The sequence below is a fragment of the Notamacropus eugenii genome, chromosome 1, assembly GCF_028372415.1.
Source record: "Notamacropus eugenii isolate mMacEug1 chromosome 1, mMacEug1.pri_v2, whole genome shotgun sequence".
Classification (NCBI taxonomy): domain Eukaryota; kingdom Metazoa; phylum Chordata; class Mammalia; order Diprotodontia; family Macropodidae; genus Notamacropus; species Notamacropus eugenii.
Window position 1 is genome coordinate 481,488,421 of NC_092872.1, and position 17,904 is coordinate 481,506,324.

At 33.0% G+C, this 17,904-nt stretch overlaps 1 protein-coding gene across 15 annotated transcripts in view; it reads right to left on the bottom strand.

The window, feature by feature from the left end:
- The window catches only part of FNBP1 (formin binding protein 1), a 181,128-nt gene that overhangs the window by 15,537 nt on the left and 147,687 nt on the right, over positions 1-17,904 (bottom strand). For 5 of the 15 annotated variants that reach the window (XM_072632692.1, XM_072632691.1, XM_072632689.1 and 2 more), the window contains exons 8-11: positions 16,804-16,950; positions 8,960-9,157; positions 7,815-7,997; positions 860-874 (exon numbers count right to left, since the gene is read on the bottom strand). In XM_072632692.1, the coding sequence (XP_072488793.1) occupies positions 860-874; positions 7,815-7,997; positions 8,960-9,157; positions 16,804-16,950 (543 nt within the window). The remainder of the gene's footprint in view (positions 1-859; positions 875-7,814; positions 7,998-8,959; positions 9,158-16,803; positions 16,951-17,904) is intronic. The other 10 variants (XM_072632695.1, XM_072632694.1, XM_072632693.1 and 7 more) reach the window with 5 other exon arrangements.

A 17,904-nucleotide genomic window follows, 5' to 3' on the forward strand; every position in this document is an offset into this window, starting at 1 on the left:
ATTCTGATTTTATGTCTAATGTTTCTTAAAGCTTTGTAAATTACTGGCAATTGTTCCAAGTTACAGCCATAGTCACAGACATACCATTTATACCTTCTTTTATAAATGTGTTAATTTTTTGTTAAAGGCTTATTTTTTCCTTAGCAATTATGATGATTGAGTTCATTTTGATCACACAATTTAGTACTATAAAATAAATGCACAAATAAAACCAAGCGCCCTACAAATATATTCTGCTAGTTCTATTTAAGTAAGAGGCTCTTTCACTTCCCAGAAAACGACTTTGTGAACCGGTGAAACAAGCCATGCAAAACTCGCCCATCTATCAGGGACAAAAGCTGCATCAATCAGGCTTCTCCCGTAGGTCTGAGTGATCTCTACAAGCTGACAACTATATTCCCAATATCCCTCTTTAATTTCCCAACTTCTGCCCATTAAAGAAATGGGCTGGAAAGTCGAGGTATCAGTGATTTAAAACCTTATTTTTAATTCATTAGGCTGGCAGAGATTGCGTAGACATTTTAAAAGTATGTGTGTTTATGTGCTCACACAGACACACACATACATACAGTTTATGTAAGAAGGTGGTCAAATTTTATTATCCTTTTAGAGTACAAGATTATTAAGACAGAAAAACCAAAAATGGAGTTAATTTTAAAAGAGTGAATTACAATCACTTCTATTAGATTCCAGAGTTGTGTACCCAAAGCTGTTTAATAAGGAAACAAGAACAAAACCATACAAATCACAGTTCAGATAGTTAATTTCACAGGGATGTTGCAAGTGGTATAGCACACATATGAAACATAAAAGGAAACTGTGATTAAATACAGGACATGCATTTTATAATTGTGCTTACCAGCTTGAGAGAAAGCTTCATGTAAAAATTGAAGGGACACAGGAAAAAAAGAGAAAAAACAAGAGCATATCAGTAGAAGAGGAACTCTGTCAACTCTACTGTTATAACATAACACATACATTCATCTTTCAGTTTGTGAAAATGATTTGTAGCAAATCTGTGCAAAAGTTCACAAGAGGGGCAGACCCTCCCCAAAGGTCCTTTTAGCTACCATGCTACTAGAGCAAGTGAGAATGGAAGAGTGAAGTTTTATATTTATAATGTTTTATTGCTAATATCAGTACAGTGTGACTCATGATCATTACACAGTGTGAAATTCATTAAATATCTGTCATACTAACCAGGCTATAATTTACTCATCAAATTTCCCAGGTAAAGTCCCACCCAGATGAAAAAAGTTTTATCATCCATGACTCAAAAGAAATTACTTTTGAGCATGACACATTTTTTCACTAGAGACAGAGAATGTCCAAGCAAGGAAAAAAAAAATCTTCAAATTAAAGAGAAAGTGTGCCAGGTAGGTAGTGCACTGGATAGAGCACTGATCCTAGAGTCAGGAAAACCTGAGTTCAAATCCAGCCTCAGACACTTATTAGCTGTGTGATCCTAGGCAAGTCAATTAACCCTGATTGTTTCAAAAAAAAAAAAATTGAAAGGAAAAATTAAGGATGGAAATGTACTCTATGAATGTCTCTTAAAGACACTAATACATACATACGTACACACACACAAACACATACACACACACACCCCCTTCAGTTGTGTGATAATTTCTCAGAAACTTGTGTAATGACTGCTATGAGACAATCAGTGAGTGAGGCAATCATGAGGCATAGCAGTGGATACCGCACTGGATCTGGAGTTCGAGTCTAACCTAAGACATTAGCTGTATAAGCTTAGGCAAGTCATGGAACCTCTATTTATCTCAGTTTCCTCAACTATAAAATGAGATTTGGAAGCACTTTTCTCTTGGGATTGTTGTGAAGATCAAATAAAGATAATGTTTGTTAAAAAAATAAAAACACAGTGCCTGGTATATAGTAGGCACTATATAAATGCTTATTCCTTCCCCCATGAACATCTAGTTATAATTGAACTCATCTTTTTGAGCAAGGAGCCTCTGATCATTATGATAGGAGCAAACACATTATCTTCTTTTCCTATCTTGGTCTCCATATCACTTTTTCCCACTGGGTGGTCTCTCTTTAGGATTTTTTAATATATCAACATTGTATAAGTTGCTCAAGGATGCTGCTGTAGGTATAGTCCACAGAGGTGATGGGTACTGTGCATATACAAGAGATTTTCTTTCAGAAAATCAAGTGTTTTAGCTATGAAAGCCAATTACCTTAGTAATACCTACTGCCACAGTGTTGGCTCCCTGGTATTTGTTTAAAATTAAGGACATCACCCCAAAAAAGAGCCCTCCCCCCAAATCAGAAAGAGCCTCAAAACTAGAAAAGGAGAAATGTTTTTGTGTAATTCATTAGTATATGAAAGATCATCTTGGGTAAGGAGGCACTGTTTTTAATTTAGAAACCAATTTTTTGTAATTGTCAAAAAATAGGAGAGAATTACATAAAACAAGAAATGACATGTAGAAAACTTGCTTAATTTAAAATAACACAAATAGAAACTTGAAGCAGATATACAAATTTGGAGCAAGAGCTTCAAAAGGTAAAACCATTACCAGAAGTCACAAAGCACTAATACTTCACCTTTCTAAGGAAATAAAAACTGACAAGGACTTAACACACTATTTTACAATAGGTCATTTTTCACAGTTCAGATTTAAAAACTTTTAGGTTCCTTTGTTATGAAAAGTTGAAAATGTCTTTACAAAATGACTCTCAACTTTTCTAAATTGATCTTGACTGGACCTAAGTCAAACATCTAGTTCTTCACAGTTAAATCAAAGATATCACTTCTTCCTAAATAAGATAGAAAATTGTAAGACTCAACTTTAAGGAGCTAGAGTCAATCTTTCTGGTTTAACATTCAATCTTTATAAAGATGTTTAAAAAAACAGAGCAAGCAACGAAATCAAATATTTCTGAATGCCATATAAGAAAAGAAATGTAAAGCCATAGTATAATAGATATAAAATGCATGAAATGAATTGATTTTATGAAATCTAACAAGAGAAGACACCCTACATTATATTATCCTCCAGTTAAAATTTTAGAAAATGTGACATGCTAGTAAATAAAACACTACTTTCATTAATTAGAGAAATAGAAAAAAAGGCATTCAGGGAGGAGGAAGAGGATTAAATTTTTAAAGAAAAATACATAGAAATGAATAGAGAAAAAGGAGTTGCTATGACAGTTCTGACCAAGGCAGTTGAAATGAAGTGCTTTAGCATTCCTGTGAACTTTAGCATAGATATATTCAATACAAGTTGAGTTCTTTGTACATACAGACAACACTTATGGTGCATAGCATAAGAATTCCTAAATATTGACCTACAAAGCAGGTAGACTTTAATACATAAAAGTATGCTACATGCACTACAATCTACATAAACATGGCTAATTTAAGGCATTAACAATTAAACTAGCCCTTTTTCTGTACATTTAATACATGACAAAACAATAGAAATCACAAACTTTCATATATTCTAAAGACAGCTAATTTTAATAATATATACTTTAAGTATATCAAAGTTTCTTTAAAACATAAACAAAACAACTATTGAAAAATCTAACAGAGATAATTACACATTTGAATTTAAAGACAAATTCTAGGGTTTCTGTTGTGAAATGTGAATAAACATTCATAATCTAAGGTCTTCCAAACCAAATGTAGCCTTTTAAACAAACAGAAATTTGTTGTTAGCTTGAAATGGTGAGCTTACCAATTACTTAATCTATTGTTAGAAAACTACTCTTGCTTGCTAAGAGAAAATTCTAACGTTTCATTATTTACATTCCCAGAAGAAGGGAGCACAGAAAACTGCCTGTATAAGACAGTGCACTAACCTAGCAGGAAACAAAGAAGAGCCTTGGGAGCCACAAAGCATCAATAACACATGAGAGAACATGAAGCCAGTGATCCATGTGTTATTGGGCAGGCATAGACACTAACCTCATCTACAAAAACAGGGGATAGAAGTAAACCAAGATTTAAAATGAAAATTTCAAATTTTGATATGCCAATTACTTATCCATGTTTCACGAGGCATTTTGATTTCTCAATAATTTCTCACTAGTTCTTGCTTATGAATATATTTATAACGATTTATATTGGATGTGACATAAAAAAATAAGCAATACAAATGAATGGCACTGAGTTTATGGCACAAGGAGGGTCTTTGTGATGATGCTCTAGTTCTGTGAAATTCAGCTGGTCAATAAAGAGTAAAAGAGCCATAATTAGAGTAAGTCCAAGCACACTCAATGTGTACTTTTGTAAGATAGTTGTAATTCAGTGGAATAGCTTCTCTAGAACTAGAACTGAAAAGAAGAAAAAGGAACTGGAGTATGCTGCAGAGGCTATGAACTTTTGTTTTAAGTTCCTAAGTGAGATCATCAACAAAAAGATCACTTTCACTGTAGTATAATTTGTTTTTCTTTTCCACACTCAAATGCAAAGACCCTCCAAGTGACCTCTGTTGCCATTTCATATTGTAAGCAGTTAATCAAGTTATTTCCAAAATGGATTTGGGTTCCCCAGTAGTTGCCTGGTAAATGGGGTTAGTGGCTGTGCAATCATCACATGTAAACTTACAACATATTCCCTAGCCTCAATGGCATAGGTAGGTTTCCCTATAGTCCTCTTCATAAGTTCTTTGTGAAAAGAGAAAGACTGAGTCTGCCGATGAATCAGCAAGAGAAAATATACATTTGTTAAAAGGGGACAAGCAGAAATCAACAGGATAACTCATTTTTCTGGTTCTGTAGTAAGGAAAAAAGGCAATAATTTAAATGTCTGACAGCATTTGGTAAATATCTTTGAAATATTAAGATCAACAATAAAGAATTTTTTATTAAAGAGAATTTTAAGATACAAAACCCCCATTTACTCATATCTTAATTAATAACAGGTAAAAGGAACAATGTATTCCCATAACAATGAAAGCAAAAGAAAATATTCTGTCTAGTCTTACTTTGATTTCATCTTTTGCATAAAGATGAAGGAATTAATATTGGCTAATGTTTAGGGGATACACCAATGAAAAGACTTTGAAGTATCACACCTTATGTATAAAGGAAGTTGTTCAGATCAACAAAATATGGTCAATGAAATAAACTTCATTATGACAGCATTAATAACTCCCACTTTAAAAACTCACAAATACATACATACATAGGAAAACAATAAACACAAAACTCCTTGACTTCGTTTATTAAAATGTTTAGGAAAGAAATCAAATTGTTCTATAAATGTCTGCAAATACTTTTATACTATAGTGGTAAAAATGAGACAGTATATAATATGTAAGAAGACTAAATTAAAGGTCAGGATACCTAGGTTGTGGTCTCTATCTGCCACCTTCTGTGTGATCTTAGGAAAAATGACATCATCTCTCTGGGTCTCCATGTAAAATGAGTACATGATTACTAAATGATCTCTAAACAGATTTCCAAAATGAGGCGGTCAGACTAAATGATCTGTGCAGTTTCCTTCAATTCTAAAATCTTATGATTCTGAGAAATATGTACCTGAAAAGAAATTCAACATATGAATTTCTAACTCTCCTAGGATGATTTTTCCATGTAAATGATCTTTAAAATAATTATAATCCCAATTACAAAAGGGAAAACTGTGAATAAGTTAAAAATGTAATCACAATCTGTTTCTATAGATTATTACATAGGTAAATAGATGTTAATTTTCCATGCTGAAATATTTTATATGAATTTGTTTTGACCCATTCAATAATATTTTCCCAAATGGGACCTACTAACTTTTCTTTTGTAATGTGCTTCTTCTAATGTCTTGCTTTCTCTCAACGATAATGAAGTCAAAAGATTGTCAAATCTGAACTAAATGAAAAACAAATTAACTGACTAAATGGGATCAAATGTTTTTCTATTTAACAAATTTGTTTTCAATTCAACAAAAATTTTATAATTGAAGATGGTCAATTCAGAGAATAAAAAATGATTGCTGACTTTTATTTGTCAAATAAATAATGAAACTACACTGGAGTTTTTTCAACAACTCTTAGTAAGATTAAAGTTATTTAAATGCTGCCTTTCTTAAAATAAAAGCAAAGTAAATTAGACCCCTCTTTCTTTATAAAGTTACATTTGGTTTTGACAATTATAATATTTTCTAGATATCACTTTCTTATACTGTTATAACAATTAGTTTTTTTTTTAACTTTCCTTTGTCATTCAAAGAAAATTATGGCACATAGACCAAATGCATTCAATTAAGTCCAATTGGTTGTGGATGTCTAAAGGAGGAAAGGCAGTATGCTATACAATTTAACAAATGATATGAAAGTATAAAAATACAACATGAAATTATTAAAAGCAAATACAAAGATCATACTTATTTTGAAAGTATTCATCACAAGCTCAGTAATTAGCTTTTATTTTAAAAAAAAGTTTATCTGGTTTACCGTGAAGGCACAGAAAAGAAAAAAATCTTAACAATCTAACAAAAGCACCATGATGAGATGTTTGCATTTCTTTGATGACAAACAAGGTGAGAAACAACTGACAGGGAGGGAAGGTAGAAGACAGAAAACATGAAGGCTGGCATGAACCAGTGGACTCTTGCCTTTCCACAACTGTTAACCATTGAATACAATGCAATCATATACTTCAAATTTCACATCCTAAGTTGCTCCCTTGATATCTTTGGGCAAATTATCATATTTCAGTTTCTTAATTTATTATTTCATGTTAAGCAATGCAAGTTATTTCATTTCATTACTATCTAGCTCCACAAGTACATTGACTATGACAGTACTTTTCACAATGAGGGAGAAACATCTTTAGATTTTCAAACAAAAGGTATTCTCAATAAAGATGTGACCATTTTAATCCTTTACTAGAAAATTAACTAAGCATTAAAGAATGCTTTTCTCTCAAACCAGTGTTTCTAAATAGGTGAAATACCTATTCACAATTAACAATTCAGTGATGATAATAAATTTCTTCCTGGTAAAAGTTATGTCTAATTATGAGGAAAGTACAGAAGCACATCCTCACTCAGGGACTGACAGAGTTTATAACACTAACTATTAAGGGATAAAATTAACATTCATCTTTGGGGCTAACCATGTTACAAAAGACTAGATATGCTCATGTCATGCATGCAGTCAATGCTACAGGAGTTATGACTTGATTCTTAGGATACTCTTATCTGAAATTCAACTGATTATGGATTTCAGGTCAGTTCTTTCCTCCTTTTAAAGATGAGCCCTGGATTTATTCTTTTCTAATAAATAGGTACATTATCAGTCCTTGTTAAATTGTCATAAATAGCTATTTGCTCCATGGTGATTTATAGTAATTCTCTAAAATCCTGACAATAACTTGTTCAAACATGATTCATACATAGAAGATGCTTAATAAAATGCAGAATGAATGGACAAGTTAAAAAATACATATGTGTGTGTGTGTGTGTATCGCCAAACTGAGTTAAACAATTATTTTCTTAATCTAATGTGACATATTGTCCTCTCTTGTGTATCAGCGGTTATGAAAACTATAACTAAGTTCACCTAGTTTGTAAAGATCAAGGTGAAACACTAAAGTCTTATGTACTTTTGACAAAAAGTAGGGAATCATTCCTCCATGTACTGTTATTATATACAGGCATGAGTTCTGTGGCTTTATTGTGAAATTCTTCAACACAATTGATCACAGATTCTTCTTTCTCTTACTTTTTTGAGGCTATAGTGAAACACAATAGTCATTCACAAATAAAACTTGGTACAGAGAACAGAAAGTGCAACAAAAGCGTGCGACAAACAGCTATCTAGAGCAGGACTTACCCCACGCTTTAGACTCCTGAAGCAGTGGATTTTGGGTTTGGAGGTCATGAACTCGTTGAAGCGATGGGAGAGGGGCTCCTTTTGCTGCTTGGGAGACTGGGGGCCGTTGGGAACAGCAGAGGGTGAGGCAGAGGCAGGGGGAGGTGGGGGGGGCTGATGGGGGGATGTTAAAAGGGACATAAGCTACGTATAAGAGATGGAGCCGTGAGAGAGTAAAAACCAGAAACAAGAAGACACAAAACAAAAATAAGCATCAAATAATATTTGAAGTACAAAGCAATTAAAACACAAACAATTAAATATTTATGCCATGGTCCAAAAGAAAACATGTAAAATGTGTTAAAACAAAATGATAAAAAGTGAAGGTTTAGTAAGTAATGCAACAGAAAGAACAGCAAGAAATAGTTGACAAAAAGCTCATGCAGACTTTTACATGCAAACTGAAGTTCACTAAGTTATTCCTTACTAGTTCTAAAGATAAGTAAAAAAAGAAATAGTTTTCAGCTACCTGAACTGACACAAATCAATGGAAGAAGATTTATGAGACACTCAAAATTACTCTAGTATCAACAAAACAGCAAGGTTTATCATCTTTTGTGTTTCTGAATTATGGGTAGACTATTCTAAGTATAGAGTAGAAACACTGCCTTGCTCATATTGTATAACCCCAGGTTAATGCTGCCATGTAGTTGTATTCCAGTGTCAAAACTATAAAAAAAATTTTTTCACAGATACAAGTTACCATGAGTTCAAAAGTGGGTTAATGAATGATAAAGTTTCAATAAAAGTATTATGGAAAATTTATTCAGAATTCCTTTTCCCAAATCAAGTTAACACAGGCTTCAAGAATTTAGAAATGTGAAAATAGTGATGTAAAGCTGCCCAGAGTAATCAGTTTGTTAGTATGCATGACACAATGTAAATACCATATGGCATCTGAGTTATAAACAAATGGCCATGGCAAAGACATAACAATCCACAATAAATAAAAGCAACACAATTTAGAAATCATCTTTTTTAAAGATAAAAGTTACAAAACAACACATCCATTTTTTGTATTCTGAAATTTAATATCTAAAAATCTTAGTTAAAAAGATCACAAAACAAAGAGCCATTGAAACCCCAAGAGTTCAAACCAGCAGTACCTTATTTTTTTTAATGAAGGGCCATAATTTTCCCTTGGACTTGCTAGCAAATTTGAGCTCTGTTTTGCTGTCCCCTCTGGAATTTGAAAGACTGGTTTCAGATATAGTACGCTTCATTGGCTGTGTATAATCCTCAAATTCAATATCTCCAGGAGGTTCAAACCCTGATTTGTAGGCTTCTATTACCAACTGTGAATCCTGAAATGACACAAAAAATACATCTACATTCAAATAAGCGTACAATGAATTACAAATCTTGACTTTGCTAGGATAATTAGATTTTGTAGTCAAACTACACATCCAGTACCTATAAAGTTCTCTGTAAATCTTAAAGAGCCACAAATAAGTGTGAGCTATTAAACCGATTGGCTTGATGTACACAATGTTGTACAAAATAGTTGATTGACAGGCACTTTCTCACCATCATTTTACATATGGAAAAAGAATGTTATTAAGGACTACTTAATTAAAAAGACATGCTGAATATATACAACTACCACCAAATTTCATCAGAAAAAAATGTTATCCTATCAAAATATCTCAAAGCAATTGTCTCATGCAGAAAAATTTGTAAAGCAAAAGGCTTGCTAGTCTGTTGTTCTAGATAGACACTGATAAAAAATTACATTTACAACAGATTTATTGACTGAAATATTTATTAAACACCAAATATGTACAAGGTGCAATGTGCAGTACTTATACAAGGAGGAGGGGTGAAGGAAAGGGAGATAAAAGACATATAAGACATGGTTCTTGTCCTCAAGAAGCTTACAATCTAGTAAACATGATAAGAAATATACAACAAATAAATATAAATTAGAGCATTTATGAGAGTATAAAAGAATATAAAGTATCACATGATTAGATGGGAGAGAACTACTGCCAGAAATGCAGAAGGAAAGCTCAAGCAGGTTCATTTTAAAAGTTAATGAACATGGCTTACTTTCTCTGTGGTGATGTTAGATTGCTTAAAAGTTCTATAAATAGATTCCAGAACAAAATTAAGCACTGGTCTTTTTTTTTTTTTTTAAAAACAATCATATTAGCAGATATTTTTTCATGAGCAAAAGTTAGCTTTTTTCCTAACTCCAAAGCTATGCAAAAATATAACTTTTTTTCTCTTATTTTTAGTTGAATGAATCATGGAATAAAAATCTCCTCACAACATTTATTATCCCAAATACAACTTACTGAAACTATAAAAACAGCATTGCAGAATATGGGTATGTATTATACACCAGCCATATTAACAGAAAGAAAAGACATTTATTTCATTAAAGATCACCTGAAGAAAACATAAATCAGAACAAATGATTCTTAATATAATTTTAGATTTTGAATGAAATTATAAGTATCCATTCCACCTTTGAGATACTGTCAATGTGCAAAGATAATATCACTTAAATACTAAAAAGGAAAAAATTTTAATTTAAATAATTTTGCTTTGGCAATTCTAGAAAACAATTGTCCATTATGTTCTATACTTAGTTCTAGGATTAATAAGATATGTTGAATAACACTGACTTATTGACTATACAACTCTAGCAATAAGAACACTACCACAGAGATCTCTTTAAGAGGTAAGAAACCTGGGAAGAGCTGTATGAATTCTTACAAAGCTAAATAACCAGGAGAACAATTACACAATGAGCACAAGACATAAAGAAAAACAAAACTGAAAAGACTTCAGAACTCTGATCAATGCAGTGATCATTTGTGATTTCAGAATACTGAAGGTGAAGCATGCTTTCTACAATAGCAGAGTGGTGGTGTAATAAATGTGTGAAATGAAGTGATCCTTTTTAGACATGGTCAATGTGTTGGTTTCATTTTCTTGGACAGTACTTATTTGATACAAGGGGGACTATTTATTGGAGTGCATTGGGGGAGTGTCTGGGAAGTATTGGGAAAAGAAAAAACAGAAAAACATAAATAAAACACTTCTTTTTTAAATTAAAATTTATATTTTAATCAATAAAAATCCTTCTTCTCTGCTTCCCACCTCTCTCTCATTGAGAATGAAAGAAAAGTAAAACCCCTGTTATAAAAAATGTTAAAATATTTATTTTTAAAAGATAGTATATCCGATAAAAAAAAAAAAGATAGTATATCCTCCAAGACAAATATAGGAACTAGATAAACACAATTACAAAACACTTCACTCAAATAAAGTCAGATTTAAACAGTTAAAAAATATTTATTGCTCATGGGTAGGTCAAGCCAATATAATAAAGATAACAATTCTACCTGAATTAATTTATTTATTCAGTGCCATACCAATCAAACTAAAAAAATTATTTTACAGAGACAGAAAAAATAATAACAAAATCCATCTGGAAGAATAAAAGACCAAGAATATCAAGAGAATTAATGAAAACAAATGTGAAGGAAGGTGGCATAGCTGTACTAGATCTCAAACTGTATTATAAAGCTATAATCATAAAAACTATCTGGTACTGGCTAAGAAACAGAAGGGTGGATCAATGGAATAGATTAGGTACACAAGACTCAGTAACGAATGACCACGGTAATATAGTATTTGATAAACCCAAAGACCCCAACTTTTGGGACAAGAACTCACTATTTGACAAAAAAATGTTGGAAAAATGGAAATCAGTATGGCAGAAACCAGGTATAGACCAACATTTTGTTAAAATGGGTACATTATTTAAATATAAAGGGTGATAACATAAGCAAATTAGGAGAGCAAGGAATAGTTTACCTGTTAGATCTATGGAGAAGAGAAGAACTTCATTACTAGATGTAAAATGGACAACTGACCATATTAAACTAAAAAGGTTTTGCACAAACAAAATCAATGCAATCAAGATTAGAAGGAATGTAGAAAGATGAGAAATAATTTTTACAGCATGTTTCTATGTAAAGATCTCATTTCTCAGATACACAGAGAACTGAATCAAATTTATAAGACTATAAGTCATTCCCCAAATGACAGTCAAAGGATATGAATAGGCAGTTTTTAGATAAAGAAATCCAAATTATAGTCATATGAAAAAATGCTCTAAATGACTGTTGATTAGAAAAATGCAAATTAAAATAACTGAGGTACCACCTCACATCTATCAGATTGGCTAACATGATAGAAAATGAGAAATATAGGAGGGGACGTGGGAAAATTGAGACAGTAATGCAAGCAAACTGATTACACCATTCTGGAGAGCAATTTGGAACTATGCCCAAAGGGCTATAAAACTGTGCATACCTTTTGATCTAGCAACTACTGGGTCTGTATCCCAAAGAAATCCCAAAAAGAAGGAAAAGACCAATCTGTATAAAAATATTTATAGCAGTTCTTTTTTTGTAGGGGCAAAGAATTGGAAACTGAGGGGATGGTCATCAATGGGTGAATGTCTGAAAAGCTTGTAGTATATGATTATAATGGAATATTACTGTGTTATAAGAAATGATGAGAAAGCTGATTTCACACAAACCTGGAAAGACTTATACAAACTGATGCAAAGTGAATTGAGCAGAAACAGGAGAACACTGTACACAGTAACAGCAACACTGTATGATGATCAGTTATGAGTGGCTTGGTTATTTTCAGCAATACAATGATCCAAGACAACTGTAGAGGACTCAGGATGAAAAATGTTGTCCATTTCCAGAGAAAGAACTGATGGAATATGAATGCAGGTTGAAGCATACTATTTTTTACCCTCTGTATTTTTTAGTTTTTTGCTTCCTCATGTGTCTTCTTTCACAACATGACTAATATGGTAATATATTTTGCATGATTGAACAAGTATAACCTATATCAAATCACTTACCAGATCAGGAAGAAAGGGAGGGAGGGAGAAAATTTGGAACTCAGAATCTTTTAAAAAGTGAGTGATAAGAATTGTCTTTGCATGTAACTGGGGAAAAAATAAAATATTATTTGAAAAAACAAAGACAGGGAGGGGGCAGAGATCAGAGCAAATAAACCTAGGAAAGAGATACACTATACATGACTCCAGAAAAAAAGAAAGCATTTGATTTAATTGCAACATTTCTGGATGAATTCAATTGTGATAGATATAAGATTTATTCTGAAGAATAAATATGGTACAAAATATATGTAGAATACAGAAAAGAATTGGGTATGGGAGAAGTCAAGCATAATGGGGATATACTATATTAAATGTTTTATTTTGTGTGCATTCAGAAAATATATACAGAATTAAATGTTTAAAAATATTTTGCATCTTTGAAGAGTAATGTTAGCTGACTTCAACTGTGTAACACAAAATCAGCATAAGAATTTTCTTGCTTGCAGAAAAGGTTACAACTAATTAAGGACCATAGATTGAGAGCTAGAAGGGACTTTATAAGTCAGTTGGTCTAAATGTCTTATTTTACAGTTAAGGAAACTGAAGGTTAAAGATCTTAGGTGATTTGTCAAGGTTGCATTTTTAAAAAAAATTTTCCCCCATTGCACATAAAGATAGTTTTCAATATCCACTTTTGCCCCTCCCCAAGACAGCAGGCAATCTGATAGAGGTTATACATGTACAATCATATTAATCATATTTCCATTTTAGTCATGTTGTGAAAGAAAAATCAGAACAGAAGGAAAAAATCATGAGAAAGAAACAACAAAGAACAAAAAAAGTGAAAACAGTATGATTTGATCTTCATTCAGACACCATACTTCTTTCTCTGGATGTGGATATCCATAATGAGTCTTTTCAAATTGTCTTAGATCATTGTATTATTGAGAAGAGCTAAGTCTATGATAGTTCATCATTGCACAATGTTGCTGTTACTGTTCACAATGTTCTCCTGGTTCTGCTCACTTCACTCAGCATCAGTTCATGCAAATCTCCAAGGTCACATATTAAGTGTCAGGGCAGAATTCAAACCCAGATCCTCCAACTTTAAGTCTAATGCATTTTTTACTGCTTCTCTCTATCTCTCATTAAGGAAAAAACTCAACCCAAACATATATTGTTGGTTGATTCTTTACAAGATAATCTATCAGGTTTCTTGAATAAATACAATTACAGTATAAATTATGGAATGTTTCTTATTAACACCATTCACAAAATAAAATTTGCTTATCATCAGTTGTTTGCCTTTAATGGCTGTTATTTAACAATCAATGAATATTTATTATAATACCGCAAACATTATAAGACTGATCCTATCATATTACACTTGAACAAAGTTTTCCACTGGTAATGGGCCAAATATAATTTGGAAATTAAAGAAGGATATTCACACTTTAAATTTGCCTGGTCTCATATACCTAAAGCTCTTTGTACAGGCTGATGTACAGTTTTAGCTGAGCAAAGAATGAGGATTAGTAGAATTCACTTTCAAGCACCCACTGTAGATATAAGGAAAAAAACCCACACTATTATTCATCACTGATGGCTGGATACACTAAAAATGCTTTCAGTAAAGCCAACTGAAGGTAATTCAAACTAAATGAAGCATTTATTCCACACTGGATTTTATTTGAAGCCTACCAAAAGGGATGGCCTCCCCTGGATTTTTTCACCTCCTTTCTGTTTTCATTTGTTGAAAAAGCTTCATCACCCAAGACAGAAATAACTTTTCATTCCTTGGATTTAGCACTGCAACTTCTTTGTATGCCTGTTATGTGCTTATATTCTATTTTGCATTGTAGCTGCTGCAGGTGAGCTCTGCCTATTCCCCCATAAAACTGGGGCTTACTCTCTTTAAAAATTCACATGTTGCCAGTGGGAAGAATAGACACTCAGGGATCTAGACAGCAGGGCACACACATGCACGCAGGTTCATCCCACTCATCTACCTTTGAAAGTGCAGGAACACCGATGCCTTCTGGGGAGGTTAGTACAGCTATTCTCTTGCTGGTCCGACTCTCAGATGGGCCCTCACTATTCCCTCCAAACCCTCCTCACTCCCCCTTTTGCTTTTATTCTCTCTCCACTCGGGCTATTCTCATTGTTGCCCTCTACTGGACCTCAGCTAGTTCTTCTTCAAATTAAGTGCTGTCTCTTTTATATAAGGCAGAGTTCACTTTGCTATTGTCATCCTTTTTAAAAAAAAAAGTTTATTGTCCAGAAGCCAAGTTTTATATTCTTTAGTGTACAGGGGAGGCCATCATAAGACCAGGTACTGGACTAGGGGAAAAAAATTAGTTCTTCATAGGGAAAGAGTCTGGTCAGATCCTGGGGTCATAGTTTACCTACATACTTTTAGAACAGACAAGTCAGCTAGATAATTAGAGACCACAGACATTTAGCTGTCTTATGAAATAATTTTCTCATGGCTAGTAGTATCCAAGTACCTGCCATATTTCTTTATATGAATTAGGGTTAAAAACTCCTCTTTAATTCTCCAGTTTCTGGTTGTCAATCTGAAGTCCCTCTCAGACCACACTGGGGGACTGTATTCCAACAAATAATGACAACTATTTGAGTCTAAGACACTGAGTATTCTGTCAGCATCCCATCTCATTTATCCAAAGGGTTTATCGCGGAGGTAGGGAAGGTAAAAAACAAAATGGCTAGGTGGAGCTGCTGAAAACATCTTTGTGTCCCTTAGAAGTCCTTTGTTCTCAGTTTTCAGTTCCTGTCTTTCATATGCAAACATGGCCAGAAACAAGCTTTCAATACTTTGAGCCACCCAATATAGAGATTTTTATTCTAGTTGAATTTCCCACCATCACCAGATTTCAAATTCTAAGAAGCCTAGATCCTATGTTTGACTTAATCTCTACCTGCTCCCATTCACTTCCCCAGTGCTTAACACATTCTACTACTTCCCCTCTCAAGCTTCTTTTCCCAACATTTCATCCAGATTTATAGTCCTGGGCATAAGCACTACTAACTTCCCCTCAAATTCTTAGCAGATTTCATTCTCTCAACCCTGTCCATCCTAACTGTGGTCCCTACCTATTCTCTCCTGGCTAGTCATTCTACTGTGACATTTGAAACTTCAATTTTTATTAACAAACTTCCTCTTCATTCTCCATTGCTTGCTCTTACAGTAAGTAATCCATCCATCTCTTCCCATTGAATGAGCTTTCCTCTCTACATTTCTTACAGCTCTCTAACACAGGCTTCTTTTCCTACTTCTCCTTTTCTTCTGGTTTCTGTCTCTTATTTTATCCTGTTCTTTTGCCTCCTTAAAGTATCCCCACCCCCAAAACAAACTAAAAAACCCCACCTATTGTTGGATTTAGTCTGAAAGTATTATGGTATGACTTTACTTTATGTAACCTTCAGGTATTAACACTACCATCTGCTCTCCTAGGAGCTAACTCCTTATCTATCTTCAGTAAGAAAGAGGGTTCTCAAAGAACAGGCTTAGGAAATTGACCTAGTGGTAATATTATACACAGCCAAGAAATAACGTCCTCATCTATATATTTGTATGTATATGAGAATAAAGAAACCAAACAGGACAACTGATACAGTTATCCCAACATTCAAATACAAATATTTGCAAAAACTGAAGAAAACTACTATGATTGCAATTTAAAGAAACTGAAAAACAGCAAGCCTCTTCAAATTAGCAAAGAAGAAATTAAGATATACCACAAAAATAGAATCTAATCTGATAACTGTTAAATAAATTGAATGAAGATAACACTCATGTTTTCTGAAAGGCAAAAAGGACTTATACACTAAACTGCGAAAAGGCAATGCTTTCCACAACAAACTAAATAATTCGTTCTTATAAAGAAGAATGACAAAATTCTGCATAAAGATCAAAAATGTAGAGCATATATCACTTTCCCAATGTTCTCCCACATACAGAAACCCAGAGTCTGGGAAGCATTTAAAAATAATTAAGCCCCCATACACTGAAACACATTATTGGCTCTATAACCAAAGTTCAATACTTACATTTTTCTGATCAATAGATTCAGCTGCCTTTGCTATACCATCCAGACATTTCCCAATGATTGGTATTACTTGGCGATCCACCTCAGCATAAGTTTTCATTGATTCCCCAATTCTGACTATCCTCCTTTCCTCCATCTCTTGTATTTTCTGAAATATAATATTTTGCATATGATCAATTTACATATTTTTCTAGTATTTAAGAAAACTTTATTTCTACAGGATGGTAACATTTAAGAGGTTCTTTCAGAGATAAAGAATAAAAGAGAGCCACTAATCAGTTAACTGCATCTAAATACAGGACATGTTTTTCAGCAGGTGTCATACTCACAGACTGTGGCCCACAAAACTCTCTAAATCAATGTGCAGCCAGGAGGGATCCATTTCTATCTTAGTTTGACACCACTGCTTTGGAGAATAAAAAGTGGTCTAAAAACATAATTATCATTCATATTACACAGATCACTCCCAAATCTGATAGTAATAAGATTTCAAACATCAATGATGCTTTATTTTTTAGCACATTACCTTATTAATCTGAATTTAACATCTAATGTTTTAAGCTTTCCCATTATTTGCCACAAGAAAAGTCTATATATGAATAACTGCTTTTACTCACTGCTTCCATTATAATTTAAATAAAATCAGTGTTCCCTAAATTTGGAGAAAACTTTGCTGTTCATATTAGTGGAGTTTATATAGGGCCATGTGTGTTTGCAACAAGAAATAGAAATTTACTATTTCTGTTAACAAATCTACCTATAAAACTATTAATTTTCTGTAATATTCCCACTCAAGTAAAAATGAATCAAAACTAAATTGAAAGAAAGAATTGGCTGTCAACCCCTGTTTGAGTTTCATATCTCTGTGAAGGTTTTAAAATGCTAGAGTAGAATATGGGCATTCTCAGGCTAAATAAATCCGAGGCATCAGTAAGACATCAACATTATCAACCTTTAAGGTAGGTAAGATATTACTGTTTTCCTATAAGTTTAAAAACTAACCCCAAATTCTTTCCAAAAGACACATTTTAAAACAGATCTTTGGTGCATCACTCCACTTATTCCTTGAAAATTTTAGAACCAAAACTTTTCAGATCTTAAC